Raw genomic sequence first — 27,452 nt, forward strand, 5'->3', positions numbered from 1 at the left:
ATGGGAAGTCGTTGAAGCTGCTGCAATACCAGGTTGGGCCCAGGAACCTATCACTGGGTCAGTCGGAATCCGCGTGCTCTTTTGCAATTACATACCTGGTTTATTCATGATCATTCTACCGTTGCTGGCGGTTCGAGGTTGAGAGGGTTGGTTTGTATTGTCCCCAACCGGAAGTGGACGTGTTTGTCCTGAAAAGGTTGGTTAGTGAATGACAACAGGAAGATTTTTCACAAAATGATAAAAGCAATAACGGAAAGAAATCAAAGGCAATCGGGGACAGGGAACAATGGTCTAGCATCTTGGGAGTTGGCCATTGCATCGCTTGTCAGAAAGCTTCCCAGCTAATCTTCCACGAGGAAGGCTGAAAACAGTTTGGACCGTTCCACATTCGTTTTGAAAGCTTCTAGGGCGCCTATGTCCTGAGGTAGAGCAAGGCACACATGGACAACACCTCCGGAGAGATTCTTCGGTGCGGGTTGGTGCAGGGACTTTATTGCTGTTGGTCTGGTTTTGGTGGCTTATGAACTCCCGCAAATGCGCAAGCCAGCTCCGACTCTCGAGACCTCACATGGGAGCCTGCCAGTTCAGAGCAACGTTGCAAGGCTCTCCAACCGTATGGAGATACTTGAACACATAAATCGCATGGCCAATGTTCGAGGCTCCTTGTGTCGCAGTCGGCTGCGCGATGACGGAAACACTCGATTTGAAGCTCACACATCTCAGCATTCGAAAGCCGTGCGTGATGTCGTTCCGTACTAGCGACACGTGTTTCGTTCGATGTGCATGTCCGGCTCACGGAGGGGAGTGGTTTCGCTGACCGCTGTAATGCGATTGACCCGAATGCGCCCATTGATTCCTGCAACCTTCGGCCCCCCGAAGTTTCCGGTCTGATGTACCCCCCTCTTGTAACCAAAGACCAAGACTCCGTTGTGTTGACGACGAACAGCGCATGGATGATGTGGAGGTCAAGTGATCGCCATGCCCTTGTGCTGGGTGGATGGAAGGAAGTGCAGGAGGAAATGTGAACGCACCTTGCCGATTCATGCCGGGTATTTCAGCCTCCGGCTAATTCTCTTGCAGAGGGTATGGCAGCTATCACAGGAAGGCAGTGAGGTTGGTGTCGTAGCAGTGATAGTGGATGATAAGGTCGTCCTTCACCTGCGCTTCACGCAAAGACGTGAACTGCGATCCGCAATCCAGATGCGGAATCCAAGCCTTGGCGGTTCAAAGCATAGCGAATCCATGCCAGTGGACCAGCAAGCCTGGACTCATTGTATCGACGCCGCTTTTACAGCCCACTCACAGTACTCAGCCTCGTCACCTCGCTCATCTTCCTACCTACCTCGCTCGCTACTTACCCTCGTTACCTTCCACTTAGTACCTTGACTCAATTTACGCCCCTCGCGTCTTTCGCGCCCGATGAGATCTTGTGGGAAAGAATCCTGATGTGAAAGGAACGGGGGACTATTTCGGACTTTAATACCCAGGTTCTTACAATTAATTGGCTTTCGGGGGGTTTGTATCAGATAGCAAAGTTTGTTGGTACGAGACTGCCACCAGCAGGTTTCTTTGCTCATGATCCGAAATGATGCTATCTAGTCCTTGGACCCTTGATTAGTAGTCCGCCAGGAAAATGCTCACACACAACCGAACTCCAGGCTTGCATCTTGCGTCATGCATCATATCAGAAGTCCAATGGCCAATTCGACATTGCCGTCGACCTGTCTCAAGGCCCCAATCGCTTCCTCCCGCGAGAAGCCCAGCTCGGTGATTTTGGCAATTGATTCGGGGGTAATCGGTTGCGATGGGCCGAAGTTACCATGCCCTCCTGTGGGTTGTGAGGAGGAGGAGGCTTGCGCCGGCGCAGTACTGCTGCTCGGTCCTGCTTTTGACTGCTCGCTAGTTGACGATGTCGTCCGTGGCTCGACGGTGCCGGTGGTTGTGCCAATGGTGCTTCCATTAGGCCCTGCAACCTTAGGCTCATTCTCTAGAATCTCTTCCATCATCTTGGGAATCTCGCTTTCCGGCAGGAAAGGTATCTCGTCATCCTGCACACGTAGACAGTTTTTCTTGAGGTCGATGCACATCTGATGCCGCTTGAGCATGTCGAGGCCGAGCAGTAGGTCCACGTCCTTGCCTTCCATGACGGTAAAGCTACTGGCCAGATTGTACTGCCCGATCTGGATCTCGGCTGAGTGTACACGTCCAAGGATGGTTGCAGTGCCCACTCCTCTTGCTATGCCGCCATAGCGTTTATCGATCAGCCGTAGGATTCCGCATCGCTCGGCAGCGGACGGAGACATGATGGTGGTTTGCGCGCCGGAGTCCACAAAAGCTTTGATGGGGACGTTGTTGACTGTAACATCGATATAGAGCATGGTGACCCTGCCAAAAGCTGAAGACAAGTCAGCATTGTGTCCTTCATGTACCTTCATGACGACTTACACTCCGGATTCTCCTCCATCGCCTTCTGTAAGTTCTCTGCGACCCGTTGTTGCCGTATGATCTCTTCAATCTTTTGCTGAGCCTCGACATTGAAAGGATCGGCTTCTAGCAAGGCAAACTGCTCCTCTTTCTCCCGCTGCACCTGCTCGTACTGTCTCTGTCTCGCAGTCCACAAATCTTGAAACTTTTGAGGGTCGGAACATGCAGCTGCCAGCTCAGGATCCTGTCGTCGACACTCGGCCATAACAACTGGATCTCCCAAAATCCGCAGCCTCGCTTGTTCCGGATTATTGCCACTTTGTAGATTCTGGACTGATTGACCGGCGGCGGGCTGTTGGGGGGCACGTCTGCTGGGTCTTGTGCTCTGAATCGCCATCGCCAAAACGCCTCCTTCCTGGATATTCAGTTGGGCTAAACTCTTCGTGGTGTCCGTGACAGGTCGGCCATCTTGTAGGAAGTGCTGAGCGGAGGGGGGAACGTTGATCTCGGCTTCTACAAAAGCTCTGATATCGTTGAGGGTCATGTCAGGGCCAACATCGAGGCTGATGAAGTCGGACTCGAGGTCTATATCAGAGACGACGATCGATATTGAGATGCGCCTAGCTTGTGTTAGTTTAGGAACATTCAATGGCTCGATCTGCACATGGGCCGAGAGTGTACATACATGATTCTTGGCTTAGAATGGAGTTGGGATACAAGAAAGGCGTTTCTCGTCAATATGTTGGATTTGGAACAGTGCTGAAGGTGTGTTGATGAGGATATGAGAGAGAGATGGAACATACACTGACACAGCATTCAAGAATGATTTCTCATCAATAGACGGTGATGGAAACACGTTCATTGTTCAGGCATATGGCGATGACGCGCTACATTAGTACCCTATAGTTTTAAGGTGCCTACCAATAGTCCACACTGCACCCTAAATACGCAGCCTCGCCGCCCGCCGCACAAGAGCCTTATTAGCCACCCTACTAGCCCCTGGCCACCAATCTCAGGGTCCATTATCGGTCTTTTTAGGTGGACAGTGGCACCAAACTTTACTTACGCATAAAATACTGTATCCTTGTCCGCATTTCACTTCTGAAGATCTCAGATGCATTACCTTGGTGCCTTACTTTTGTCACCGCTCTGGGATTAAGGGCCCAATGCAGGAAGCAATCGAAGCGCCATTCTTTGACCATGTTCTGCTATCTTTCTTGCTACCAGACAATGTGGCATTATTGATAGGTAGCAAGATGGGTTGTTCGACTGTGGAGGTATGCAATGTACTGCAATTGCAGAACCCTTCACAGACTGAGGTCATTGAGCACCATAATAATGAGGCTTGGGATGCTTAGGAGGCTTCCAAAGCCTAGGGTCCCTAAGGAGCGCTCCCACAGAGATACCTTTAGGTACCTGTAGTAGTAGTACGCAGTAACGGAATGTTCCTGCAGATCAAGCACTGCCTACTGGGGGCAGGCGAAAGCTGCCATTCATTTTCAGTTGCCTTAGAGGCCCCTTAGCCGCTGAGCCTTACCTGGGAAATTGACTTTAAGGTACTCTCTCCAGGTAAAGATCAATCAGTTCGAAGTAACACACAGATTCGGGGTTTAGTAGACCCGATGTAAAATAAGGTACTACGTAGGTACCTGAGCGACTTACCCGTGTGCGACTTGCAGTTTTCAAAGTCACAAAATCTACTGTCCTCACCTCTTCAGTTTTTCAGAAAACCAACGTGGACCGTACGTCTTTTCGTTAAGATTAAGGCTATTGTCTACCGCCATAGACTGTTCTTGCCTCCATTCTTGTTCTGCGCAATTAGCTTCCAGACCCTTGTTCGCCCTCACGAGTTTTTCCCTCTACCTGTCGCATCGCAAATAACGCAACGTCAACCCATTAGGGTGAACGTCCTCTGCATCTACAACGAACTAAGAAAATCCTTCAAGCTTGCCAACAGACGCCAACTTTGTGCGACCTCACACTCGCTCCCATAAAGAACCCTGTTCGCCTCGCTTGTTGCCATTGACCGTTAATGACCAGGCGGAAGCAGACAGCATGAGCCAATCAAACCAGCCAACCGATCTTAGGAGCCCTGCCAAGGACAGATCCGAAAGAGGTCAGTCGTCACAAGACGAAGATGGCTTCATCGACATTCAGCACGCCGACGCCAACGCCGACGTCGACATGCCAGAAAGTGACCACAACGCGCAAACCACTTCACCTGGCCCCCTAGAGCTGCAGAGGTACGGCAATAATCTAGAAGACGCTGATGATGTTGTGGAATCCGAGGAGGATTCAGAAGACGATCAGGACCCTATCGCCAACCACCCCTTGTTGAGCATGCTCACTGGCCGCCTAGGCAATCGCCGACGAGGCTCGACTCACAAGTGGGATTCGCTCCATCCCGAGAACCAAGTCTTGTCGGTATCCAATGTTGACCAATGCTTTGCTGTTGAGGAAGAGGCGTTTCCGCCCGAACAGAGGGCAAGTCGGGAGAAGGTACGGCCCTCTTTAATGTTTCCTGTGCCATTTTATTTACTAGCCTGTCTCTCTATTACTCTTGGATACTGTGTTAACTGTTCTCTTCAGTTTCAATACCGGCTCACCCGATGCCCCGAACTGAGTTTGGGTTTGTTCACTCAGCCTACCAAAGCAGAGGCCCAGAAAATGTCGTCTCCCCCTCGACGAAGGCTGATGGCACATATTGTGGCAACCAGAAGTCCGGCCCCCAGTGTGACCGAAGCCTCCATGGGAATTCCTCCAAATTGGAGAGCGCGTAGATCTTCTCTGCCAGACAAAACCGACGAAGAAGCTATCGGCCATCAAGACATCGGTGGAACCATCTGCGTCCATTCACTCGCAGTGGCTCCCGAGTTCCAGAAGATGGGACTAGGTACTGTTCTGATGAAGTCGTATATCCAGCGCATGAGAGACTCCAAAATTGCTGAGCGGATAGCCCTTCTCGCCCACCATGACTTGGTACCATTTTACAGAAGCCTTGGATTTGAAAATATGGGACCAAGCTCCGTTACTTCCTGTGGTGGCAATTGGAACAATCTGGTGAGCCGCATCTCCATCTCAATTCTATCTCAAGCGCAAGCCTAACTTGTCCTAGATACTCGAGTTCACTGGGGACGAAGATGACGATTGAGTGCACGGGTTGCAGTCACAGGTGTCTACCTTGTACGATGCTATGAACAGAGCAGCATGAAGTGTAGACAGAAGTCAAGGTCGTGAGCTAGACGATAGCCACACACTCGCTTGCACGAATTCCGGACAACTAGACGATGTCTTCATGACAGACAGGTCTATTTTGCAGCGCAACGTGGGATGCTTGCATGGTTCAAGAGGATTCCAACTACTGTACTTGAGATGACCATGAATGCAAGGGGGAACTCTGATGAGAAAGGCGTGTTGTTGTAGTTGAGTTTTTCGAAGAGCGAGTCAATCAATGCTATGCAAGCCCGGGCGAACAAGTACACAGACACAGGCCTTTGTTGGGCCGTTGCTTTGATGAAATATCTCAAGTTGTTGATTGGCGCCAGTGAATCTGTAGCTTCAGCTATTGTTACGTTGACACCGCCACACCCATTATTATTGTGACCTTCCCGGCCCCCTCGGCAAAATCTCACCTATTAACTTCCCCAGGCCAAAGGGAAGTTCGCTTCCGCACCTGCGCTTGTCATCGCTTCGAAACTCCCGGTTTTCTCCATCATCGCCCGATGTAAGAGTGACGACTTAACTTGCGAACACCCTCCCACTCCTCCTCTGCCGCTGTCGTTCGAGTTGTGATAGATGAGGCATGGCAAATCGTCTCTTGTGAATACTCCATACCGCCGCCAGTTTTCCACCGCCTTAGCATAACCTCATAGACCAGCCGCCGATACCCATCAGACTATTCCTGCACCAGACGCAGACCCGCTCCCGGCCCAAATTCATCTCCTCCACCGGCTACTATACGGTACAAAGAACTGGCGATACTGTCATTGAATGTGTTTGCGGCACGATTAGGGAATCACCGTGGACACCGTTCAGTCTTGCTGCAAGACTTCATCAAATACTTATCAATGGTCTGGCTGCACAAAAGGATATACTAGGGCTCGACTGGGACGATACGCGGAAGGGAGCGGCTGCTCCTGTTATTACACACAACTTGCCGTGGACGGCGGTCGTTCACTGCATAACAGAACCTATCATCAACATATCTTGACAGTTTAGGTCATCGCTGTCTCTCCTCACATCGCAAGACGCTCATACACATCCACTTCACGCATATCATGCCTACCAACCGCCCCTTCTTCGCCAACTTCTTCTCTGCTTTCCGGGCCCGTACCAATCCTACGTTTCAAGCGAAGTCCAGCACAGCGTACGATGCCGTGTCTCAAGGTTCACTCGTGGCCAGCGCACATGTCTCGACAACCAACGCAACAGTGACCTCGTCCGGCACCAGGTCAATCGCAGCCAGGTCAGCCGCAGAAACATCCACAACTCCACAGCAACAACACGCCTCCCTCACCTCACCTACCAAGCCCAATACCTCAACCGCCCCTCTACCTTTCTCCGCAAACCCTAGTTCACATAGATATGCAAGCCCGCTTTCAAGATCACCAGGAACAAGTTCACCAGGCGGGCCTCTTTCGCACCCACATTCAAGCCACACCAACACCAATATGTCAATGTCACCACCAGGGGCATCGACGCCGATGACCCGAGGACGGCAACGCAGGGGCAGCGACAGTTCAAACTCTTCTGGAGGGTTCATCGATGCTCTGGGGCCAGAAAAATGGTACATCGGTGGCCGGAACGCCGCCGGCGAAGAGACATTCTACAAACTGGGCCTGGTCACTGGGGGGACTGGGAGGAGGGTACGCAGTTTAGATCGATTGAGTCTTTGAGCCTGGAAAGAAGTTCGTTGGAGAGGAACAGCGCCTAGGGATCAGCTCCTCGGCATGGCCTAACAGTGTGAAGGCTCCAAATGGAGCTAAGACGTGTGGATGGCGGTGGGCATATTTCAAGGCTATTCGAGATTCTCATCGAGTCAGTTGCAGGTTCGTCCATGCCGACAGACTGCACTGCGGACTGCTAGAGGATCTCGCGCAGGACATCGAGTAGAGGTCTTAAAAACAACACAACTTGTGCAGAAGGCAGCCCTTTACTGCAGCAATTCAGATGCTTTCCACACCTGCCCTGTATGAACATTCTGGAGAAACTAGAGCAAACCTGCAAGCGTACGGCGGTCGCTGCATGGCAATCATGTACACACATATGACTTGTCAAGTCATAGCTCGCTTAAGCAATTCAAGCGCATTCCGTTTGTCTCTTATTGCATCTTGTCCAAGGATGCGTAGACGTTGTGCGACCAGACCGCAGGTGCGGAAGCCCGACCCTAGCCAGGCCAGTCCCTGCTGCATCGGCTTGAGGACTGCTGTGTCGCTTTCGATGTCTACATGCGTGAATCGGGAGAAGTGCGTTCGGGGGAGCCGAGCGTAGAGGACGACGCAAGCAAACCGACGGGCTCTCGCGCATTCGGTTATCACGGCAGGTTCTGGTTCGGAGATGGGAGAGGGCCGGTTCGTGGCACAGGACGCAGCTGCAGAACTGTAGGTTGTCTTGTATCTTATACAAATGGACCTCGCGAGGTGTTGGACTCGGTGAACGTAGGTTCTGTATCCGTGGCTGTCTACCATAGGTAGGTAGGTCCTAGATAGGTCCTAGGTACGGTGTAGGCACATGCCCGACTTCGGTCGAGTCTTTCGGATGGATCCCCCGGTAGTACACAGTAGTGTCGAGTAGGAGGAGAAGTACTGTGGCACTTGTGATACTTGTGATAAAACTAGTAGAAGAAGATTAGTCCACTCCATATCCACCATCCCAACACAAGCCACTTTGTTGGTTTCTAATCTGCTCCCATTCAAGTTCGAGTTCTCCATAACAGCCAGGTTTGTGGCTACGATCCATTACTTCTATCATCTCTCGCTCTCCCTCCTCGCCCTCCTCGCACTCTTCAGCCTCTATCCCGTGACAAATGACGTCCGTGGCGGCCTCCGTGCCCCCATCGCCCAAGTTTTGTGCACTGTCCGCTGTATCCATACTGTGCTACTTCTCTTGTATGGAGACGAGGAGAGTAACTTTCTCTCCAATCCCTCGCCTCCACCACCCTCACTTTCGTCTCTCGGACCCTAATCAACTTGGAAATCTGCCATTACGTATGGCTGCATCAACTGCTACGAAATACTAGTAGAACGTTCACGGACCAGAATATCCGTTGAGATTCTCCCGCTTAACATCCTACACGGAACACAACTCGCAGCGTACATTTTCTTACATCCTCCTAAAGTCTGGTTATTATCATTCATTCGCTAACCGCCTCTCAATCTTTCGTTATCCTCCGAGTCCTGTGCAAACATCAGGTAGCCAACGCCTGCCAGTTCCCAGGTGCCCAGTCCATCGCGCATATTTTCCAACCTCCCGACGCATCCCTCAGGCCCGTTCCTGCGCATCGCATTTGTCTCAAGGAGGCTTTTCACTAGTTGCCTGCGGCGGTGTCAAGTACCCTTGTCGTTTTGCACCTCAGCACGTCGAGTGGTCAAACCTGCAACAACCCAGTCACAACAAACGACTCTTACATTCCCTACCGGGGTTCGACTCCTGACTGCTGGTTGGGTTGGTCGAGTGTTGCACAGATTTACTTGGGGTTTCCTATTTGGCAGCAAAGTCCAAATTGAAATTCTTGAAGAGCTCGTTTGGCCACACGGTTATCCCGACAACACGTCTCTTTGGCAGACGCCTTCACGACCCGAGGCTTGCTGCAGTGACCCAGAGTTGCATCCGACGAGGTGTGTCTGGAGTTTGATCCTCGCGATCGGACGCAGCGAACTCAGCGAGAATCTCCTCCCTCAAGTAGGATCACGGCCAGATCCTCCCCGTGGCCCGCCCTGGATCGCTTGTGGTTCTTGGGAGTGCCTTTCCGGTCTGGATCTCGGTCATTCTCCCAATCCCCTCGGGATCCTCCCTCGCGGAGCATTACACGCACGATTTTCACCGCCAGAATCCATGAGTCGTGGTTTCGACATGTCCTGCCGTCCATGCAGCCCTTGCTTGAACTGATAGCCAATTGGGCACCGTCCTTTTGGCATCCATTGTTGGTGAGTAGAGAACCGAATATTATGCCCTCGTCCCGAGTATCACTCTAGCCGACCGCTGTACCTTCTCATGCCTTCATCTCGGACCCCCACGATTGAAAATGCCCCATCTCTTTCTCTCCCCACACGAACAGTCACTCACGCGCAATATGAAGTCCCGAAAACGCATTGCGGTTGACGAACCCAAAGACACAGTAGGGGCAGGACCCGCCGAGGCTTGCCTTGCAGTGTCACTCCAGAAGCCCATACCGTCCGATCATCCTAGTCCACCGCTTAGCCCAGTCTCGGCCTCCGTATGCAAAAGTTCCTCGGGAATGGAGCGAATCTTTGCTCTCTCGCCATCTCCGACTGCCGTCCTCGATAAGGATTTACGAATACTCTCGATTTCGAATTCGGCTCAAAAGCTCTGCAAGCTCGATCTGGAGCAGTGTCGCGGTCGCCGTTTTACTGATGAGCTCGACCACTTGCTGATGCCAGTGACGCACGCGACGACCGCAAAACTTATTGATGATGCAGTTTCGACCCGCAGGGAACAGAGATCTGAGGCGACCGCAGGGACTTCACTCCCCGGGTTCTGGCGTCTCCGAGTCCTGCCTATATACGACATGGACGAGCTCCTTTACATTGTTGTAGAAGCTCAAGACGTGACTGAAGACGTGCAGAAGACCACAAGTTACTCCACCCAATTGTCCTCGGCCGAAACGTACCGGATCCTGGTCAGCACCCTTCGCGACTATGCCATCTTCATGCTCGATCCCAACGGCTGTATAGCGACATGGAATACCGGGGCCATGCTCCTCAAGCAATATACCCACGACGAAATAGTTGGCCGACACTTCTCTACGTTCTACAGCGAGGAGGATCGAAAAGCCCGGAAGCCGCAGAAAGAGCTTGAACTGGCTCTACGCGATGGCAAAGTGGAGGACGAAGGATGGCGAGTCCGTAAGGATGGCTCTCGGTTTTGGGCCAACGTCATCATAACGCCTGTCTACCGGGATGGTGAGCTTACTGGTTTCAGCAAGATCACCAGGGACCTCACCGAACGCAAAGCAGCAGAAGCCCGTCTCATTGCTGCTTACGAAGAAGCTTCGAAGTTGAAGTCCGACTTCCTTGCCAATATGAGCCATGAAATCCGCACTCCCATGCACGGCATGTTGTCCGCCCTCTCCCTTCTCACGGACACTGGCCTTAGCAAGGAGCAAAAAGAGCTTACCGACATCATTGATGAATCCGGTGCCATTCTGCTGCAGGTCATCAACGACATTCTGGATTATTCCAAGCTAAGCTCCGGCTCTTTCTCCATCAGCAAGGACGTGCTCAATATATCCGAGATCGTCGCCGCTGTGCGGAGATGTTTCAAGGTAGGATCGAACAATGATCTAAAACTGGAGGTCGAAGTGGATCCTCGTCTGCCTCATTTTGCCCAGGGCGACGCGCTTCGTTACCGCCAGATCTTGCAGAACCTGGTGTCAAATGCCATCAAATTTACGGACCACGGTTATGTCCGGATCAAAGTCATCCTTACCGAAGAGGACGAATCATCCTATGACATCCGGACAGAAGTTATCGACACCGGCATAGGAGTGCCGTTGGAGTCAGAACATGTCCTATTCACCCCGTTCACCCAGCTCGATAAGTTCTCGACGAAACGGTACAAGGGCACCGGACTAGGGTTGTCCATTTGCAAGAGCCTGGTCGAATTGATGGGCGGCACCATTGGATTCGGGTCAAACCCCGAACGGCACGGTAGTATTTTCTATTTCACGCTCAAACTGAACAAACTTGATGCCATGCCTTCGGCGCTCCCCGTCACTAATTCGCCCGACACCGACCTGAAGCAGCTGGCCCAAGCCAGAACAATACTTTTAGTCGAAGACAATGCCATCAACCAAACAATCATGGTTCGGCTATTAAGGGCGTTTGGGTTTGAAAAGGTGGATGTTGCAGGTGATGGTAAAGAAGGATTACAACTAGTAAAGCAAAAGCCCTTGACATACAGCCTGATTCTCATGGACATAAGCATGCCTGTGATGGACGGGGTGACCGCCACAAAGGAAATTCGACGACTTGGTCATTCAATACCGATCATTGCCATGACGGCCAATGCCTTAAAAGGAGATGAAGAAGCATATCTTGCGGAGGGTATGAATGATTACGTGGCCAAGCCGGTGGACAGAAAACTACTCACGCAAGCCTTGTTGAGATGGCTACGATAGGATTGGAGGCTCCCCAATTGCAAGTGTGCAGAAGTTGTGCACTGATATACCTTTTGATCCCCTGGGATCATGATGATAATGTTCCAGTGGTCCACTCTGAGCGGGCTTGCCTTCTGGGCAACCCATCGACTCTTGGACGGGCACTCTTTTCCACCGAAGGACCAGCCAGAATATGTTGCAGACGGGCGAACCTTTGTTTGTCTAGATCACCGAGAACAAATTTGCTACAGTCACTTCGTCGAAAATTGGCCCAGTTATGTTATCAGGAGAGCGCCTTGAGATAATAGGACTACACCGGACCTGGAAGGTGTCCCATCGTGGGACTATGCAATGGCTCCGTGTGTGCAAAATGAAGTCATCGGGGCCATCAAGCCCTGGTTGTCTGCACTGGGACACTCATATGGGCATGTGTGATGAGGGAACGAAGTATTCTGTTGTTTTATTTCACCCCAAGAGCTGATGTATGGCTTCAGATGGCGGCGGCGGACACTTGCTGGCACGCAGTGCAGCCAGCTCATGAGGAAATGGGCAGTCCCCAACAGTGTCCCAGTCACGACTCTGACAGTGTTTGCAGCAGGTGGCGATATTTGTGTCACTACAGAACCCTAAGGTGGTCACCGAGTTGTACTCTGCTTCTAGCACAGTTCTCAAACTGGGCGTTTATTGTGAGGTCCCCAGGAGAGAGCCAGATTTACCGGTCACTCATGCTTCCTTAGCTGGGTTCTCAAACGGAGTCGAAAGCGTCGGTATCAGCATGAGGAAGCCCCTCGGACTTCCTACCTCAATTGTGAGATAGACCAAAAATACATTTATGCAGCAAAAGAGCCGTTGGTGAGACTGAAGAGTGTCGAGGTAGCCCACTACCACACCAGTAGGTCAATATATTCAGGACGGCTACCGCCTATTGGTGCATGATGTCGTTTTCACTGCGAACGCCTACCCGATGCTGAATTCGGAAATCGCTTAGGAATCTATCTAATGCGCCTTGTTTCCATCCATATCAAGATCCACTTCTAATCGAACCAGTTACTGAAATCAGAACCTCGAGATGGTGTGTGGAGATGTACTGCATGGACATGGGAAGATGCAATCAATCGGCCAGTGTCTGCGAGGTGTGGCGCCTCTTCATTGGTTGGATTTGTCTTGAGAAAGCATGGTCACTATCAAACCTGATACTTTTGACACTGACACGGACGGTGACAGGTTGACTGCAGGTGACTATGTCGTGATCCCTCCCTCCTCTTGTCATCTCCGAACTTGCATCCTGGAAGTGCGTTGTGGCAGTCTGCTGGAATATCGTACAGGGCTATCCCGGAGTGATTCTGCTGTGTAACCAGAACACATCGATACCACCATATTCCCTCCAGCGAAACCAGCAACCAGGACAAGCCCAACTAGGGACGAGTTGTCAAGCACTTTGACATCAGATCAGGTCTGGCGGGAGAGCACGGGGGCGGCACAGGTTGTCCCCTGCCAGAAAACGATGGCTTTGCTCAACGCGAGCACTACCACCGTTACCACTACCATTTCAAGGATCCAGGACAGCCAACCAGCCAGTCTACTTGTTCTGTCTCTCCTGCTTTTCCTGGTCTATCGCATTTTCTACCGATGGACAAGACACAAGCCATCCTCCCCGCTGGGAAATCTGCCATGGGTGGGAAGAAACGACAAGGCGTGGTTCTTCCCAAACACTCGGGCCCGACTGTGGAATATGGTCAATTATGAACAGGCCTTGAAGTTGGCATATGATCATGTATGAAAAAATCACTCCCCGACTGTCTTTGTTCATTCTCAAATGTAACTCTGTTATGCCCCCCAGTGTTGCTTTTCGATGAGGGAACGTCAGCTCCTTGGGGGACACAAGCCTTATGCAATATCACTTCCGTGGCTTCTGAATGGTCAATCTTCTTTCGTTTTCACGGGTGTTGGTCTGCTCTTTCGGTGATGCCGTGTGCAGGACATGACTTGGAAAAAGAATCAAGGCTGCCCCAGTTTCTCTTCAAGTCTTCAAAATTTCAATCAAGTGGCTACTCACAGATGAACCAACTAACCTCGGTCCTCTTTTATGCACACAGTATGCTGTCCACGACCTACCCTGCGTCCTCGCCACACTCGACGGAGACGTCGTCCTCCTCTCACCGTCGTCCATCCCTTGGCTCATCTCCCAGCCAGAACATGTGCTCAGCGTCAATGGAGCACATAAGCACATTCTCCAGACGAAATATACCTTTCCGCGACCGGAGATCATGGATCCGACTGTTCATTTCGGTATGTCACCCGCTTTCCCATAGCTGATATCCATGTTCCATGAGGAAGGAATGTAGGCAGGTGTCTATTCACATATCATCGTGATGTGTATGCATTCAAGTTTGTTCAAATGCCTTGTAAGCATTTATCGGTGGAACTCTTTACACCGGACTTTCCCGTGCGAGATATGAAAATCATTTGCATAAACTGTGGCTGATATTTGGACATGACACTGACACTGACACTGACACTGACACTAATCAGACGTGGTCAAATCCGAGCTCACTCGACAAGTCTTCAACGTGACACCGGAAGTATGTGACGAGTTGTGTGCTGCCGTTGACGAGATCTGGGGCACCGATACCCAGGCCTTGAAAGAAGTGACGCTGTTCGAGTCCATCACGAAGATCATCGCGAGAACAAGTAATCGCGTTTTCGTGGGATTGCCGTTTTGTGAGTCTCCCTTGCCATGCCTCTTTTCAAAATGTTTATGTATAAACAAACATGCATGAGTCTTTACGGTTACGTTCAAGCCGGGAAACTTATCACTCCTTTAAATGCCACCATTTGCCTGAACAACAACTGGTCCTCCCTGCTCTCGTGCCACTAATCCTTGAAATCTTCATTCAAGCTGACCCAGAGGGGTTTCTCTTCAGGCCGCGATGAAGCATATATCCACAATGCCGTCGGATTCGCAGAGGACATCGCTCTATCAGCCACCCTATTGCGGCTTTTCCCTGGGACAATTCGGCCTCTGGTGGCCCCGATCATCACTTATCCGAATCGGAGGCATGCTCGTGCTTACACGAAGATTTTGACGCCCGAGATCGTCCGCCGACAAGACCTCCAGCGCGGCAAGGAGACGGACATCGTAGCCGTGAGTGACGTGGAAAAGACAACCACCACCCCTTTGAGCCAGACTGGTGGCCAAGTCGCAGATCGGGCTGCAGCACAGAAAAACGACTTTCTTCAATGGCTCTTGACGCGCTCTTTGACGAAGTCGACATCGAAAAGGAAAGCCCACTCTGCGTCGCTATCTCCAGACGAAACGGACCCCGCGATCATCTGCGCCAGACTGTTGCATACCAATTTCGCCGCCGTGCATACAACCAGCTTCATTGGCACGAATGTGATCCTGGATATCCTGTCTGCGCCGCTCGACGAGGGTGTGGTGGATAAACTGCGTGCAGAGGCTATTCAGACGATGGATACAGAATCAACGTCGAATCCGAATGTGAAAGATCCCTCAAACGTGACGAAAATGTGGTCAAGATCGTCCCTGACCAAAATGCATTATCTCGACTCAGCACTCCGCGAAAGTTCACGCCGAGCCAGTATCATCGGCGTGGGAATTAACCATAAAGTGATTTCTCCAGGCGGCGTTACCACGCCTGACGGCACGCATTTGCCTGAGGGTAGTATGGTCGCTGTGCATAGTTGGGGATTGCACAACGATGAGAATCTCTATTCGAGAGCAGGAACTTACAAGCCGTTCAGGTTCGTCGAGTTGAAGGAGAATATTGGGCGCCGAAGTGGGGAAGAGGACGCAGGGGAAGGGGGAAATGGTAGCGAGCGAAAGAGTAATGACTGCATCAAGAATACAAAGACAGTCAATACCGACCACGAGGAAGATCAAGTTGCAGAGAGAGAAAAGGAGAAAGATGCCGCCAGAGTATATCTCGACCAGGCGCATCTTCAGTTCATCGCCACTTCGCCGACATACCTGGGGTTCGGGCACGGCCGGCATGCATGTCCCGGTCGCTTCTTCGCTGCGAATGAGTTGAAGTTGCTGATTGCGTATCTGGTTATGCGATATGATATACAGATGGTCACGGAGGGGAAGGATGTTGGAAGGGAGGGTAGTGATGACTGGATCGGCAATGCAAATGGTAGAGGTGTCAGGCCTGAGTGTTATTGGGCTGGACCGAATCATGTGCCGCCCATGGGAGCCAAGGTCCGGGTCCGACGGAGGGTGATATGATTTACGACGAGTGGGAGCTGATGTTTGAGGTTTGAGGTTTGGCAGTTGAGGCGTGATGACTCGCCAGTGCGTGGGCTAGATCCCGCTGTCATTGTCTTTCGGGTAGCGTTGAGGCGTTTGGGCAGCTGGGCTGAGAGACTGAGACGATTGATGTTGCATGGCGTGGTCCTGGACGTGGATGTGGCCAGCACCTAGAGGTGATGGTGACGGCGTGAAGTTGACAGATATAGATATTCCTTTCAATGAGGCGTAAATAGAACATTTCACATCGGCAATGTTGTTGACTCCTTTCTCACTGACTTCGAGTCTCGTTTCACAAGTCATAAGCAGGAACGAATGGACACGCGTGTTCGGGCGTTGACCATGGAGTAAGTCAAGATATGCTTCCGGATCGGACGTCTGGGTTGGCATACGGTGCTTGAATCAAGCTCGGAGCGCGGAGCTCCAAGTAGCCGGAACGATGAGCAGCTGACAGAGTCTGTCCATGGAGAGTCCAGCCCTCCACGTCTTCTGCTTGTGAGTGTATGGAATAGATCTGCTTCGATCCCTACCGGGAGATTTCAGGGACATTTCCAAGTGGACGATTCATTGCTTTTTGCCCCCCTCTTGCCAGCAACTCTGGCAAACGGATGCTGGCTCGGTCCAACGCTGCATGTCGTTTGTTGGTTCATAAATCCGTGCAAGCTCACTCCAGGTCACAGTTCAACCATCCTTTCTGGCATTCCAGAAGCCCTTGCCATAACTAACCACTATCTCCTCGCCTTTCGCGATGCCCTTGGCTCTAGCGCCCCCAGCCTTGCCTGGACTTAGTACAAACACCCCAATGCGCCTTTCAAGCCTGCCCGGTGCTGGGCCCACTTGAACTAGACAGTCGCGAAACTCGGCGTTAGGCCCAGCAGGTCGGATGCCGCGGTAATCGTTGATAAAGCGGGCCTCATTGCCACATTTCGAGGCGTCGATGGCGAGCCCTAGGTCCCGGTCGAGGCTGAGGTCGTAGTCTGATGTGGCGTAGCTTGAGTCCGCGGTTGAGCCTGTGATCGAAGAGGAGGTAGCTGAAGAAGAGGATGCATTGGCTTCCTCTGCTGCTGGCGAATTGCACGATCTGTGCAACGTTCCCAGGTAAAGGATGATGAAGGTCGACGGCGGGAGTGCGCGGGCAGCGAATAGGCCGTATTGGCCGTTTGCAGGGTGCGAGGCTGAAGTGATGGGTGTAATGCGCACGAGTGGGTTTGGTGATACAGTGGCTCGAGACTCGATGATGGGAAGCGAAGAGATAGAATCAAATCTATCGCCGGCGTTGGAACCAGTGGGAGGGTTCACTTGTATATGCAGAAGGGAGCTTGACAGCGGCTGTGGAATATGTATCGATGTCAAGTAGCTGATCTCTCGGGGCCAATTCTTGGGAAGCTGGTTTGATGTTTTGGGCGACCGTTGAGGTTGAGGATGTGGCTGGCCTTTAGACATTTCATGATTACGTCGTGAGTAAGGTATTCCTGATTATAGCTTTACCAGCAGTCGTCGATGGTATTCTCAACATCATCATGGGCTTTGCGGTGGAGGGAAGTTCTGCTCGGCTCACTTTCCCGCAGTCTAGCTAGAAACACCTACTTAGTGTAGATATAGATATATATCATTAGTGTTCATATCTTAATCATAACTTTATTTCCATTGTATGAAACCACTTTCAACCGCGGTATACAGGACTCGTACTGCTGGCTGTGGCAATTCTGCCATAAACAGGCACATACTTCATCTGTTTCTGTGTATACGATGTGCTCGCTTATGGCTGTATTCTACTTGAAGTCCATCTTTGGTGTCAGTAGGCGAAACCCCGCAGTGCTTGCAAGTGCTCCCCCGTACTATTCATTTCACGTATCCCCAATCTGGCTTAGTGACTGTTATTAGCTGTTGTTGGCTAGGCAGCCTCGGCTATTCCCTTTATGCTTATTCCAAGCTGCTGTCGTCAAATCGAACCTCTTCTGATATCATCAACAACCTGGACTTGTCTTCTGAAGACCCAGGCGAGGAATCAATCTCACTCTGTGGACGCTCTGCTTTCAATGGATTCCCGAGAAATGCTACCGGAGAAGACGTCGCTGTTGGATGACGAGGAAAAGAATGCTTCAAGGCCAAGATGCCGCCGCCCGTCTCATAGCGTGAGGGCGGCCGCCCTGCTCTTCGGGGCTTTGCTCCTCATTTTGACGCTGAGTCGTCTTTCCTTGAGCAACATCCCATTACCAAGTTGTCTCAAAGGTTAGTCAACGCTTCACCAGGCTCTTTCCTAGACCTTGCTGAAATGTGCCCATGGAGGCCACCATAAGAAGCCACATCATGGTCCAGCGGACATCTGTCTTACGCCAGCTTGTATCCATGCCTCTTCTGAGATTCTTTACAATCTGTCGCCCGACTATCAGCGCATAGATCCCTGCACAGACTTTGAGGAATTGGTATGTGGAGGGTGGAGAGACCGCCATGACCTTCGTCCCGATCAAGGCGATGCATTCACGGGGACCATGATGGCGGAATCGTCCGAAATGCTGCTGCGGCATATCCTCGAGGCTCCCTACCCGGACACGTCAGAGGTATGGCCTGGTTCTTGACGGCGAAAACCATATACTAAGTCCGCTAATAGCACTCATCCTCCTCTCCTTCTCAGCTTGATACCGATTCTGGTTCAGTTGACCATGACAACTTTGACAAGCTCAAGGCTGCCTATGACGCTTGCTTGGACGAAGATACCATCAAAAAGATTGGTATCACGCCGTTGATGGAGATTCTCAACGAGACGTCGAGTCGATTTTCAATCGCCCGCCAGTCTAACTCCGCTAAGAATGAAGCGCTGTCGGACACAATTCTCTATCTGGCGAAGCTTGGAGTCTCGTCTCTGGTGTCCTCGGGAACAGGGGCTGATGACAAGGATCCAGATACGGTGATTGTGTCCGTGTCCGCTCCTTATCGAATCGGGTTACCAGCGAAGGAACACTATGAAGACGAGAAAATCGTGAAAAGATACGAGGAGGTGGTTTCGCAGGTCTTCTCTGCCCTCAAGCTTGGTACCACTCATGGTAGTGTCACTGCTCATAGTCTTGTTGAGTTCGAGAAGAAGCTGGCGGCTGCGTCTCCGGATGCCGAAGATCGCGACGACGTTACAGTGAGTCATTGAAAGGTCCACCATCTAATAGAAGATAGATTACTGACCGCTCTCATCAGAAATACTATAACCCAATGTCTTTGACCGATGCAGACAGTCTTGTGCCACAACTGAATCTGTCCAATATCCTCAAGAACCTGGTCCCGTCTGGCTACAACCTCGATCGGGTGATTGTCATGGCTCCCGAGTACCTGAAAGACCTTGCAAAGTTGCTCGATGAGACTTCCGAGGACACGCTTCGCTCCTACTTCCTTTGGAAAGCAATCCAATCGTACGCAGGCTACATTGAAGCCGATGCAGTTACTCCTTACAGGCAATTCTCAAATGAATTGCAGGGCAAGGTAGGTTTTCCGACTGCCCGTTCTATATCCGGCTCTGACATATTCGTAGGATCCTGACTCCAAACCGGAACGGTGGAGGACATGTGTTGGACACGTGGACGACGGACTAGGATGGCTCTTGAGCCGATTTTTTGTCGAGAAAGCCTTCTCTGCCAAAGCAAAAGACTTCGGTGACCAGATCGTCTCCGATATCAAGGACCAGTTCATCAAAAAGCTCAAATCGACTGAGTGGATGGAGCCGGAAGTTGTTGACCTTGCCATCAGAAAGGTCCACAATATCGTTCAGAAAATCGGATACCCAGACAAGGTACGTTTCAACTTACACCGTGACAAGTGGGCACTCCACGTCTCGGCCTGGACTAACAAGGACGTTCTGCAGAGCCCCAACATCATGGACCCGGAAACACTGTTCAAGTACTACGAGCGAGTCAACATCAACTCATCAGCCTTCTTTGAAAACGCCGTATCAATGACCCAACTGGAAGTTGCGCGTGAATGGGCTGCCCTAGGCAAACCAGTCGACAGAGATCAATGGTATGTTCCTTACCCCTCCGAAAAACATCTGCTCTGAGCACTGACCATCGCCACAGGGACATGACAGTGCCGACTGTGAACGCCTGTACGCATTTTCCACCCCAAACCCCCTCTATTGATGGACCAATACTGATCTACCGGACATACAGACTACAACCCTCCTGGCAACGAGATTGTGTTTCCAGCTGGGATCATGCAATTCCCCGTCTTCGACGTGAATGTGCCCGACTACGTCAGCTACGGAGCCTTTGGGTCTGTATCTGGCCACGAACTGTCTCACGCCTTCGACTCGACCGGCCGCCACTACGACCAGAATGGAAACTACACGGACTGGTGGACGAACAAGACGGTGTCCAATTTCAAGGAGCACGCCGAATGCTTCATCGAGCAATACTCCAATTTCACCGTGGACGGCGCCGACAACAAACCCTTGCACGTCAACGGTCGTCTCACGTTGGGCGAGAACATCGCCGACGCGGGCGGTGTGGCTGCGGCGTTTGCGGCATGGAAGAAGCGTGCAGCGGAGACACCCAACCAACATCTCCCCGGGCTGGACTTCTTCTCGCAGGAGCAGCTGTTCTTCGTGTCCTACGCCAACTGGTGGTGTGGCAAGACCCGCAAAGAGACGGCGATCCAACGCATATTCACGGATCCACATGCGCCGAAATGGGCCAGGATCCTAGGCACAATGGCCAACTCGCGCGATTTCAAGGAGAGTTTCCACTGTAAAGCGAAAGAGCCGGTGTGTGAGTTGTGGTAGATTGACTCTTGGGTCGACGAGCTCAACAAGGTTACGCAGCACGCAAAGAGTGCGGGAGATGATGAGGGGGAAAAAACACTACGGATTAATTAATGGGAGTTATAATTCTTCTTTGCATTACCAAGGGAGCATGGACTGGACGGAAATGAAGGGGAAAATGAAGCAAGGAAAAAGAGAAACCTTTTCAAAGGTCGTCTTTGTACTACCCAAAAGCTCGAAATGCGCAACACTTCACATGTGAAATAGGAGGGAGCATCATGGCCGCTCCACATTCAGCACTCAACTCTGAGTGGTCACAAAGAATTTGTCTATGGGACAAGGTATGACGCGGAGTATGAGAATGGAGTTGAGAGAACCCAGTTGAGAATACCGTTGCCAATCAAAGGTTCCCCATTTCCATCAGTCCGGAATGTGTATGCCAGTGTCCAACGATGCTTAGTTTGGTCTACACGCATGACGCGGTCTCCCTGTGCTCTACCATGCAATGACATCTAAAAATCCTAATGCCGAAACGTTGCGAGAACGCCAGTCACAACGTAGAATCGAAAGGCGCCTTGATGAGTTATGCAATGCCCAGGCTGTATTGGTCGAAGGTTGGAGAACGGATGTTCAGGGTCGTGATGACCAGAACATACAACTGGGCCAACACTTGCTCCAGAATTTCATGAAATATCTCCGCATGGCCAGGTTCGTGCTTGGCCACCCGACTTCAAGTCTTCTCGATCTTGAAAGTCACGTCGACATCACCCTTTCCGGCAGGGATGGGATTGGAGTGCTCGTCAAACAGTGTTCTCTCGAAAAATCGGACGTTTCCACTGTTGTCGGCCAGAACGATTGTTTGCTTTTGAGTGCCATACAGCCCACTGACACCCAACGGCTGAGCGGTTGCCTGTTGATTCTTGGCAGGGCTTGGATCGCGCGCTGGCGTGTTGTAGCCCAGGACATCGATTTCTCCCATGACCTCCACTTTCTCATGCAGTCTGGCGGCGCGTAGTTTGTCGTCTGTGAGACCGGTCAGGTCCTTCCGTCCAAGCGGTGGGACAAGTATCGTCTCGCGCAGATCCTGAATGTATGCTTCGAGACCGTCATCTTCGGCCCTGCCCTCGCGTGGAAGGGTGTCGTGACACAGCAGAGCGAGGAATCTTTGGACCAGCTGCTCTTCCGTGTCGTTGTTCTCCACCGAGTAGCGGATGGTGTTGAGCATGAGCTCTTCGCCCAACAAGACTTTCTTCCAGCTACGGTCGGAAAAGGCCGAGTTGCTCAGGCCCACGGTTTGCACGACGTCGCCGGCAATCCAAGGGACTTGACTCTGGGTTTCGACTCGGTTGGAGATCACGGCCAGCTTCTCGCCGATGTTGCCGCACACGAGGCTGAATCCTCCCGCATCCTTGCCGATCCCTGTCTTGACAACATTCTCGACGAAGTGCTCTACCGAACCACCGTCTTCGGTCAGGAAATGCTTGATGATTGCTCCCCGGCTGATGGCGGAGGGTGGTGGCATCGTGTCTTCGCGGTAGTTCGTCAGGACTGCGATCTTGCCGCCTTTGGTGACTCCGCACCACGTCCCACGCACTTCGCGCTGCATGTCCCGACCGCCGAAGACGTTCGTATGCGGCGCTGGCCACCATTTCGCCGGGTCGGTGGGCCGGTTGAGGTATTCGTCCCGATTGTCGATCAGGATCAGGCGGTACGAAGGGTGCGCTGTGGATATGAGTGCGATGCACATCTTGACAGAGATAGATCTGGCCGGGACCCCGATGTATGGCTGGGTAAAGGATGAAGGAAAATGACACTGAAAGTACCCAAGAGCGGTGCGAAATGTGTTGTCCGTAATGCGTTGTCACATGCCTTGGATCTCTTGCCACGGTTGACCACTCACATACAGACAATCAGATCAGTGTTCTTGGATCACTCAACTAAGCCGCAGACAATCACTTGTGAACATAGGCTTCACCAAGAATAGGTGGATGGCCAACCAAGATATAGAAGTGAAGAAGATGGTCAACTTGAAGGAGACACCGCCCAACCGAGGCTATGAAGACAAACGCAGAGCCAAGCCAGGACGCGTCTAGGCAGCACTGGCAGTACTGTTCATGTTGGACGGCGTGAGCAAGACTGTTTCGCAGATCCAGAACAGATATTGTGAATCTATACAGGATGTAGGTTCTCCGACTTCTGCCCGATGCTCCTGACAGAGCGTCTTCATAACCAGTGTCCAAGAGTGGAAGTTGATGTCATTCTCGGCGTATCTGTTGTATTCGTCCAAGAGCCTTACACTCCGCTGTAGCACAAATACGGTCGAGTGTAACTGCATCTGGGCGTGTTGGTGTCAACCTTTGCATTCTGATACAGGATCCAGTTGACCACGACTATCCGTCTACATCATTGAATTGAAGAGGTATATCGACACTGAGTCTGCTGGTGAGAGACCCCTTCAACCAGGAGAGGCTCTTTACCGGCGTCTAAAGCATCCCATGCCATTGCGATTTTGAGGCAGGCTCCTATGATAAAATGGGTCGCCCGCACTAGTAAACGAGCTATCGATAAGAGCCCCTTTGCCGATATGTCAGATGTCTAGTGTCATCGCTAGTCTCCGCCTGCGCTCTCTCTTATCGATTGCCGAATACCGGCGACTGCCCGCGCAAGGCTGAGCAGCATGAGCTCATCGCCTTTTTCAAGCGTGCAGAGTCCCTGCGGCAGGCACCAGATGCAACTCCGCAAGCCGAATGTCCGGGGCTCCTAAGGCCAGAAGCCAGGCACCACCTTCATGCTCATCCTCCCCATCCTCTATCAACACCTAGAAACATACAAACACAGGACACCGTGTACTCCTAAATGATAACTCTGCTGCCTGAGATTGCTGGAGATACATGATCTGTTCTGGCCGTCGCACATTATCGGTCTCTCCGTCTTGTGCTTCATATGTCTTGACTTCCACCACTGCGATTGACCCTCCAAGATGTTCGGCATCGTAGCAGATCTCATTGCGTGAGTCCCCTTTCCCAATATGAATCGGATCAGCAGTCGACCTGCGTAAAGATCAATACTGAAACTCCTCATAGCTCCGTGACTACGATCCTCCTTCCCGCCTACCTCTCCTACAAAGCCCTCCGCACGAACGACCCAGCCCAAACCCACCCGTGGCTGATCTACTTCACGATCCTCTCTCTGACACTTCTTTTTGAATCATGGACTTTGTTTATCATTGGCTGGTTCCCCTTCTACTCCTGGATCCGCCTGTTGTTCCTGCTCTATCTGATCCTCCCCCAAACACAAGGAGCGAAGGTCCTCTACCTCGATTACCTCGAACCATACATCGTCCACCATGAGAGTCGGATCGATCAGTTCATTGGCGAAGTCCATGAGAGACTGCAACAGATGGGCCTAGGCTACCTTAACATCGTGATAGAGTTCATCAGAGACAAGATCTTGGGTCAAAAGAGTCCACAACCTCACGAAGCTCAAGGTCTCAATTATGCAAGCTATGCGCAAGACCTCCTTTCCCGCTTCTCCATGCCTGGAGCGCGAACCAATACACCCACTCAACCTGGCATAACCTCTGCCGGGGTATATAGCCTGGTCTCGAACCTGGCGGGGGCGGCCTTTTCAGGCTCACCGTCCCGCTCCCAAACTGCGGAAGCAGCGTCCGTCCCGCCTTCGCTTTTCCAACAAGGACCTGGTGACAGCACGGCCGAGAGGTCAAGAAACATCTCTGCTGAGCGTGAAAGATTGTCGAGCCTGCTTAGGGCTCTAGACAAGGAGCAGCAAAACATCGATTTCGCTTATGGAGCCGCACCCGGTCGGCAAGCTTCAGGGTCGGGGTCTACTGGCTTGAAGGCAAAGTCAAAAAGTGAGCAATCGTTCGAAAATGTCGACTATGACGACGCTGCACATACCAGCAGCTCGTCGAGCTCCGGCTCTTCTCCGCCCCAACCCGCCGCTGAAGGCCGAAGGACCACCAGTGGCGGCTGGATCCCGAGCGGTGTGGCTGGGTGGTTTGGAGGGAGTGGAAGTAGTGGCGACGATGGGGGAGAAGATCGGAGGGAGAAGGACAAAGAAGAGTTGTCCCAGAGAGTTTCCAAGGGTTGGTCTGCGGCCAGAGACATCACCGAGGAGGTGTCACGAGGTATGAGCAGCGGCGTCGACACCGGGAAGGGATGAGCGAAACGGACTTGACTGGAGGTGTACTACTGCGTAACACTGCTACTGCATTTGAGCAGGACGGGAGGCTATGACGGGACATCCGGCTTGTCTAAGTGCGGACCAAGCGAGAGAAATGGCCACCGTCATTTCAGTATTCAGCAGCAGAGGATGCCATGAATGCATTCATGAATAAAAGGCATATCCTAGTATCTCCGAGAGTGTCCAGAGCAACACCTGCATGATATGCATGCCACTACACTTCAACGTCCTTCCCCGATGAGCACAGTATACTGTGGTAGGTAGTGTAAATCTGAGCGTATACACCCGTTCTATACCGAGCAAATCTACCATACCTAGGTATTGGATCAAATCGTTTCATAGAAATGAACCCGCGCGCAATCCTAGAATCTGCTCATCGACAACGCCGATATTCCCTGAAACCATGGAGCATTGAAGCTCCTGCCGAATGTACCAAAACCCCGTCCCGGATCCACTGGCCAAAACTCCTGTCCATCATCCGCATTCCTTGTCATGAATCGCATCAGTCCGTCATATCCATATCAAAGCCCGACTTTTGATATTATCCTTGCGCGAGGCCGTCCGTCAATGACCACGCATATCAGGCGGTCACGATCGTAAGCGAGATGCTGCGATCCTACTCACTCACGGTCCCCCTCCGTTCCGTCCGTATCCTGAATCGCTCTCTGAATCTTCGCGTGAGTCCGGACCGCTCGTCATCTGTTGGACGCGGGGAGCCGGACTGCAGCGTCTCCTGCCTGAGCCGTTGGAGAGCCGCAATGCGGTCTTCTCTGGAGACATGCACCAGACTGCGGAGGTGGGCGATGGGTACTCGACGTCCGTGACGCGTGGCACTACCATCTGGCTGGACGGCACCTGGAAGGGGAGGTGGATATTGGCCGTCGTGGCCAGCCTGCAGGGTGGCGCCCGAGCTGCGGCGTTCACCCGCTTCACCCTCACCTTCACCTTCAGCGTGAGTGTCCTGCGTTTGGGGTCGCAGGTGGGTTCTGCAGAGTGGACACGTTCCGCTGACGTTCAACAACCAGGGGTCCACGCAGTCAGGGTGGAACTTGTGGTTACAAGGCAACACGCGGACTTCTTCTCCCTTCTTGAAATCCTCGGTGCAGATCGAGCAGCCCAGATGTCCTTCTGCGTCCGTGCCATCGGCGTTACTAGTAGCAATAGCCACAGGCAATCCCCCGGGACCGGAATCGGCAGCCGTCGCATCCTCTCTGACTGCCGACTTATCAGATGAAGTGTGTTCAGCTGCGGTTGGATCTGCAGTGTTGCCAGCGTTCATTTCAATGTCTGCACCTTCGGCAGGCTTCTTTGAAAGGTCTACCGGGTCGCCGAACTTAACGATTGGCAAGGTTTCGAGCATTGCTCTAGCGATACCTCGGGCTCTGCTCTGTCGCCCTCGTCCAATGATATTTCGAGGTCCATAGCGTTCCGGATGTCTGTGGGCTCGGACAGCGCCCGTCACAATGATGACCACGAAGAGTGCGGTGATGATACCCGTGATGGAATACAAAATGATCATTGCCACGGCAGTCGTGGGAGATTGACCCGGAGAGTTATTGCCGTTAGAGCCGCTGGAGCCGCTGGAAAAATTGGTGTATGAATGCAGATCTGGTAGAAGAGTAGCAACTCCTGGACTGTTTTGACTCAGGTCCAAAGCGGCCAATCTTGATGCCACGGTTGGATCAGTGGTTGTGAAGATATGAGCCATGTTCGGGAGGTTGCTCAGTCCCGTGACGAGACAATGATTGCTGGTTTCGCTGTATAGGATGACGAGGTTCGCGCTAGGTGAGTTTACCACTATACGAAACACCTCCCCCGCGTCCAGATTGCCAGTGTAACTCTCGGGATCGCACGAAAGGTAAGAAAATTGATTTCCACCAGAGATATCGTTAGCATTGCTTGCATCAACATTGACCAGATGGCCCTGGACACGAAGCTGGACGAAGTAGTCATGGGACAGTCCAGTTTCAGGCCCGACAGGTGCCAATGGCACGGCTGATATGCCCGCGAGCTCGGAGCCGTTCAGGATAAACCGAGGAGAGGTTGCAACGGGTTCGAGATCTTGCGTGGCGTTGGATGGACCGATTGTTTGCGCAAATGAGCCGACCGACACCAAAGATAGCCATGCCAGGACGATGGCCAACCATCCCTCGGAAACCAGCCGAATCTGCATCTTGAATGCCGAATATATCGACCAGGCTCTTTCTTCGTCAATTCACTTCCTTCCCAGATGATTCTCCGGTGCGCCGGATCAGATCGACGAAGCCGCTTTGATCGAATCGGATAAAAGGCGATCGATGACACCGAACGGAAGGGTTTTATACTCGAATATGTGGTCCGAGAGGCTGTGGTCAGCGCGTCATTGCTGGCCGGCAAATCGTCGAGCCGGTGGGGTTGAGTCGGGCGGTGCGGCTGACTTATAGTTGCGCAAAAGGGTTATAAGGACATTGTAGACGGCCGCGACGCTCGGGAGG

At 52.1% G+C, this 27,452-nt stretch overlaps 10 protein-coding genes across 10 annotated transcripts; 6 read left to right on the top strand and 4 right to left on the bottom strand.

Moving 5' to 3' along the window:
• Positions 1 to 1,679: 1,679 nt before the first annotated feature.
• Positions 1,680 to 2,968, bottom strand: A1O1_02280 (uncharacterized protein; the record flags this gene model as incomplete). The annotated part of the gene is made up of 2 exons (XM_007723191.1): positions 1,680 to 2,395; positions 2,446 to 2,968. 2 exons carry the CDS (start codon positions 2,966 to 2,968, stop codon positions 1,680 to 1,682), a joined length of 1,239 nt encoding a protein of 412 aa, XP_007721381.1.
• A 1,511-nt stretch (positions 2,969 to 4,479) lies between these two features.
• A1O1_02281 (uncharacterized protein) lies at positions 4,480 to 5,575 on the top strand (the record flags this gene model as incomplete). Its single annotated transcript, XM_007723192.1, has 3 exons — positions 4,480 to 4,923; positions 5,014 to 5,484; positions 5,540 to 5,575. 3 exons carry the CDS (start codon positions 4,480 to 4,482, stop codon positions 5,573 to 5,575), a joined length of 951 nt encoding a protein of 316 aa, XP_007721382.1.
• Positions 5,576 to 6,701: 1,126 nt separating this feature from the next.
• On the top strand, positions 6,702 to 7,319 carry A1O1_02282 (uncharacterized protein; the record flags this gene model as incomplete). The annotated part of the gene is made up of 1 exon (XM_007723193.1): positions 6,702 to 7,319. The coding sequence occupies one exon, from the start codon at positions 6,702 to 6,704 to the stop codon at positions 7,317 to 7,319; it is 618 nt and encodes a 205-aa protein (XP_007721383.1).
• Positions 7,320 to 9,715: 2,396 nt separating this feature from the next.
• A1O1_02283 (uncharacterized protein) lies at positions 9,716 to 11,782 on the top strand (the record flags this gene model as incomplete). Its single annotated transcript, XM_007723194.1, has 1 exon — positions 9,716 to 11,782. The coding sequence occupies one exon, from the start codon at positions 9,716 to 9,718 to the stop codon at positions 11,780 to 11,782; it is 2,067 nt and encodes a 688-aa protein (XP_007721384.1).
• A 2,246-nt stretch (positions 11,783 to 14,028) lies between these two features.
• A1O1_02284 (uncharacterized protein) lies at positions 14,029 to 16,010 on the top strand (the record flags this gene model as incomplete). The annotated part of the gene is made up of 3 exons (XM_007723195.1): positions 14,029 to 14,050; positions 14,294 to 14,482; positions 14,686 to 16,010. The coding sequence occupies 3 exons, from the start codon at positions 14,029 to 14,031 to the stop codon at positions 16,008 to 16,010; spliced, it is 1,536 nt and encodes a 511-aa protein (XP_007721385.1).
• Positions 16,011 to 16,712: 702 nt separating this feature from the next.
• A1O1_02285 (uncharacterized protein) lies at positions 16,713 to 17,474 on the bottom strand (the record flags this gene model as incomplete). The annotated part of the gene is made up of 1 exon (XM_007723196.1): positions 16,713 to 17,474. The coding sequence occupies one exon, from the start codon at positions 17,472 to 17,474 to the stop codon at positions 16,713 to 16,715; it is 762 nt and encodes a 253-aa protein (XP_007721386.1).
• Positions 17,475 to 18,070: 596 nt separating this feature from the next.
• Positions 18,071 to 20,796, top strand: A1O1_02286 (uncharacterized protein; the record flags this gene model as incomplete). The annotated part of the gene is made up of 8 exons (XM_007723197.1): positions 18,071 to 18,263; positions 18,321 to 18,592; positions 18,643 to 19,161; positions 19,221 to 19,502; positions 19,552 to 19,809; positions 19,882 to 20,036; positions 20,093 to 20,121; positions 20,186 to 20,796. The coding sequence occupies 8 exons, from the start codon at positions 18,071 to 18,073 to the stop codon at positions 20,794 to 20,796; spliced, it is 2,319 nt and encodes a 772-aa protein (XP_007721387.1).
• A 709-nt stretch (positions 20,797 to 21,505) lies between these two features.
• On the bottom strand, positions 21,506 to 22,522 carry A1O1_02287 (uncharacterized protein; the record flags this gene model as incomplete). Its single annotated transcript, XM_007723198.1, has 1 exon — positions 21,506 to 22,522. The coding sequence occupies one exon, from the start codon at positions 22,520 to 22,522 to the stop codon at positions 21,506 to 21,508; it is 1,017 nt and encodes a 338-aa protein (XP_007721388.1).
• Positions 22,523 to 23,755: 1,233 nt separating this feature from the next.
• Positions 23,756 to 24,957, top strand: A1O1_02288 (uncharacterized protein; the record flags this gene model as incomplete). The annotated part of the gene is made up of 2 exons (XM_007723199.1): positions 23,756 to 23,784; positions 23,859 to 24,957. 2 exons carry the CDS (start codon positions 23,756 to 23,758, stop codon positions 24,955 to 24,957), a joined length of 1,128 nt encoding a protein of 375 aa, XP_007721389.1.
• A 637-nt stretch (positions 24,958 to 25,594) lies between these two features.
• A1O1_02289 (uncharacterized protein) lies at positions 25,595 to 27,151 on the bottom strand (the record flags this gene model as incomplete). Its single annotated transcript, XM_007723200.1, has 1 exon — positions 25,595 to 27,151. The coding sequence occupies one exon, from the start codon at positions 27,149 to 27,151 to the stop codon at positions 25,595 to 25,597; it is 1,557 nt and encodes a 518-aa protein (XP_007721390.1).
• Between the last annotated feature and the right edge of the window lie 301 nt (positions 27,152 to 27,452).

Source organism: Capronia coronata, assembly GCF_000585585.1.
Source record: "Capronia coronata CBS 617.96 chromosome Unknown acBCG-supercont1.2, whole genome shotgun sequence".
In the NCBI taxonomy this organism is placed as follows: Eukaryota; Fungi; Ascomycota; class Eurotiomycetes; order Chaetothyriales; family Herpotrichiellaceae; genus Capronia; species Capronia coronata.